The 2,764-nt window shown below is 40.7% G+C and overlaps 1 protein-coding gene across 2 annotated transcripts in view; it reads right to left on the bottom strand.

Annotated features, from left to right (window-relative positions):
- The window catches only part of fam219aa (family with sequence similarity 219 member Aa), an 8,997-nt gene extending 6,485 nt beyond the window's left edge, over positions 1 to 2,512 (bottom strand). Inside the window, exon 1 of one of the 2 annotated variants that reach the window (XM_020592627.1) lies at positions 2,255 to 2,512. In XM_020592627.1, coding sequence (XP_020448283.1) covers positions 2,255 to 2,314 — 60 coding nt within the window. In that variant the 5' untranslated portion in view covers positions 2,315 to 2,512. The remainder of the gene's footprint in view (positions 1 to 2,254) is intronic. The other variant, XM_020592628.1, reaches the window with a different exon arrangement.
- Positions 2,513 to 2,764: the final 252 nt, after the last annotated feature.

Genomic DNA, 2,764 nt, shown 5'->3' with positions numbered 1-2,764 from the left:
CTGCTGATCTGCAATTACAGATAGCACGAGGTGGGTAGCTGACGATAAACAAGTTAAAACACCTTTTCAGACATGATTTTTCCTAAAGAAATGCTACCAAAGGTTCCTAAGTGAGACAGAAGTTCTTACCGATCCATGGTATCATTAGCTTATTTTTGGGCAAAGTAATGCATATGAAGTCAACTATACCCGAAGCCTTGTGCTGACTGCTGACAGTCACTCACAAACACTTGAGACCCGACCTATGACATTTAGGACAACACATTGATTTTTATGTATTAAAAGTAAAACACCAGCCTGTCCTCCAGTTAGCAACTCTAAGGTTGCTGCTGACACAGCACAGACACCAGACTACTGGTAGGATTATACATCATGTCCTCCCACCGGCCTACAGCAGTGAAGACTGATGCCTCAGGTGACCATTAAAACAGGTGCATACTGTGCTTATGACTATAGAAAGAAAGTCACTTTCGACTTTTCCCTTGTAGGGGTCGCCACAGCGAACCGTCACACTGACGACTCGCATGTTGACATTTGGCACGTGTTTTACGCCAGATGCCCTTCCTGACACAACCCTGATTCGAACCCGGGACGCAGCGCCTTAACCACTAGCCTACCAGGAACGGCTTATGACTATAGCAACTGCACAAATTTGCAGTCTCAGTGTCTGTCATAATTAGATTTAGCCTACAGTAATAATTCGCAGCTGTCCATAATAAAAACTAAATAGGGCATTTTCAATAAACTGGAAATACCTTTTCACTGAGAAGACAATGATTCTAGTCTCTTAGAACCCCATATAAAGCTGTTTTATTTATGTGAAATTCATTCTCAATCAGGAGGCAGGTGCCAAGTGCATTATTGTGGTTTAGGAATCACAATGAAGTTATTAGCATTCAAATGCACAGCCATGAGCACCACAGCAGCTGTGATCCTGACACAATCAGATATGGTGTAAATGTTAAAGTAAGGGACTGTTTCAGAGGCTGGAGCTGTACAAGATAAAAGGGCAACATTGAAGAGACTTAGTGTTGTTTGACTCAGGTGTGATAACACATAAGGTGATAAACAATATGGTTTTGAGAGTTTTAGGGCAAAAGCTGACCACTGACACACAGCAGCCACAGTCCAAGTATCTCTGGTACTGGATTCAATTCCACACAAATCTCAGTGGAAGAAACATGAGAGCAGACTGACCAAATCTTTATGAGGAAAGCGCAATTGGTGCTGGATAGAAAAGGGGATTTTCTGTGCCAGAAAAAGTATGTTCTTCTGTGATTTCTGTTGAAGCTTAGCCTCAGGGATAGTATAAGGCTGGGGAAGCTCAGGCACAGCATGAAGAGTAGAACTCAGAGTTAGCTGCTTTTGCTTAGATCCCCAAGGCAAGCATTTGTAAAAGGGACAGCTGTGTCTGCTTTGTTTGAAGTGCAAAGGATTAGGCTGACATATCAGAATAATCAGTGGTAATAACAGGGTGTACTGATGAAACAGCAGCTTGTGTTAATTTGAAATGTAGGGAATAAGTGAACTGGATCAATTGTTTATTGGTGGTTAGATTATTTCACATTTTGAACTGTCTGCAGGATGGGCCTGTATTATAACGTCATTAAAAAAAAAGCAAACAAACAAAAAACTCTGTCCTTATATTGTAAACAGTGAAGCACAGAAAACACAGATGTCATGACTATTGAAGCATCTATTCTATTTTTACTAGCAAACTGTCATATGATAAATCATGGAAGAAGAAATAATTAACTTACTACAGGCCTGCTTGTGCTAGCCTTCATCATCAGGGTTGCTATCTGCAGTACCGTTTGGACACAGAGCTCCCATTCACACTACCATTCGGGCTCATAGCTCATACAGTCATCCTGGACCTAATAACACGTCACTCAGTGACGACACGTGAAAACAGTAAGCTTTGTAAACAAGCGCATAATAACGTACATTTAAAGAAAATCATAATTATAGTCAAGTGCGTAGTTTTATTGGCCCACTATGATATAACAATGTGAAGGGTTGTGTATTATTTAAATGTTTTATGTAGGATATTATTTATGTAACTATTCAATAGAGAAAGATGGGGCTGCTATCCCTAGATAATCAATCTACACCCATTCCATAGATCCAGCTTGTGTGCTACCGGTTAGCGTGACATAGCTGTCACGACAAATTACACTGATGAGATAAAAATGGTCGCCTATTCAATAAACAACGGTTTGCATAAGATGTGTTTTTGTCTTTCCTCTCTTACCAGAGGCTGTGTCTCCCCGTTGACCGAAGGCACTTGGAATCTGTCGATTTCTTCCATCATTTTGGCAAAGCGTTACAGAAACGATGCAGCAGTTTAAGAGAAACGGCTTTAGTCTAAATATGTCTGTTTGTGATGCTCGCTTGTCAGGATCCTTCATTAATCAGCATGATAGCAGTTCGTTTTTCTCCATCCTTACAGAGGTGACTCGACAGCAACACAGCAGTAACGCCCCACTTCCGGGTCTTTGGAATATTCATATAAACCCGTCCAATCACAGAGGAGGTCATACTGAACTATACAGTGCAGCAAATTACTGTATCGAAGGTAACTGAAATTTAAGTATATGATACAGACATTTAGACAAGCCCGTGGTTGTTCTCAGCATGCTTAAATACTGCATTTTCGATTGAAACACCCCATCCCATTTTGTTTGTGTTATCAACCGTTTCACCTTCAACATAGTTTAGTGCAACCTAACATTATTTCCATCCTAGCATATTTCTATACCCC

Source organism: Monopterus albus, unplaced genomic scaffold, assembly GCF_001952655.1.
Source record: "Monopterus albus unplaced genomic scaffold, M_albus_1.0 scaffold18.1, whole genome shotgun sequence".
Classification (NCBI taxonomy): Eukaryota; Metazoa; Chordata; class Actinopteri; order Synbranchiformes; family Synbranchidae; genus Monopterus; species Monopterus albus.
Note: the sequence above shows the minus strand (reverse complement) of the source record. Positions and strands in the feature narration are given on the sequence as shown.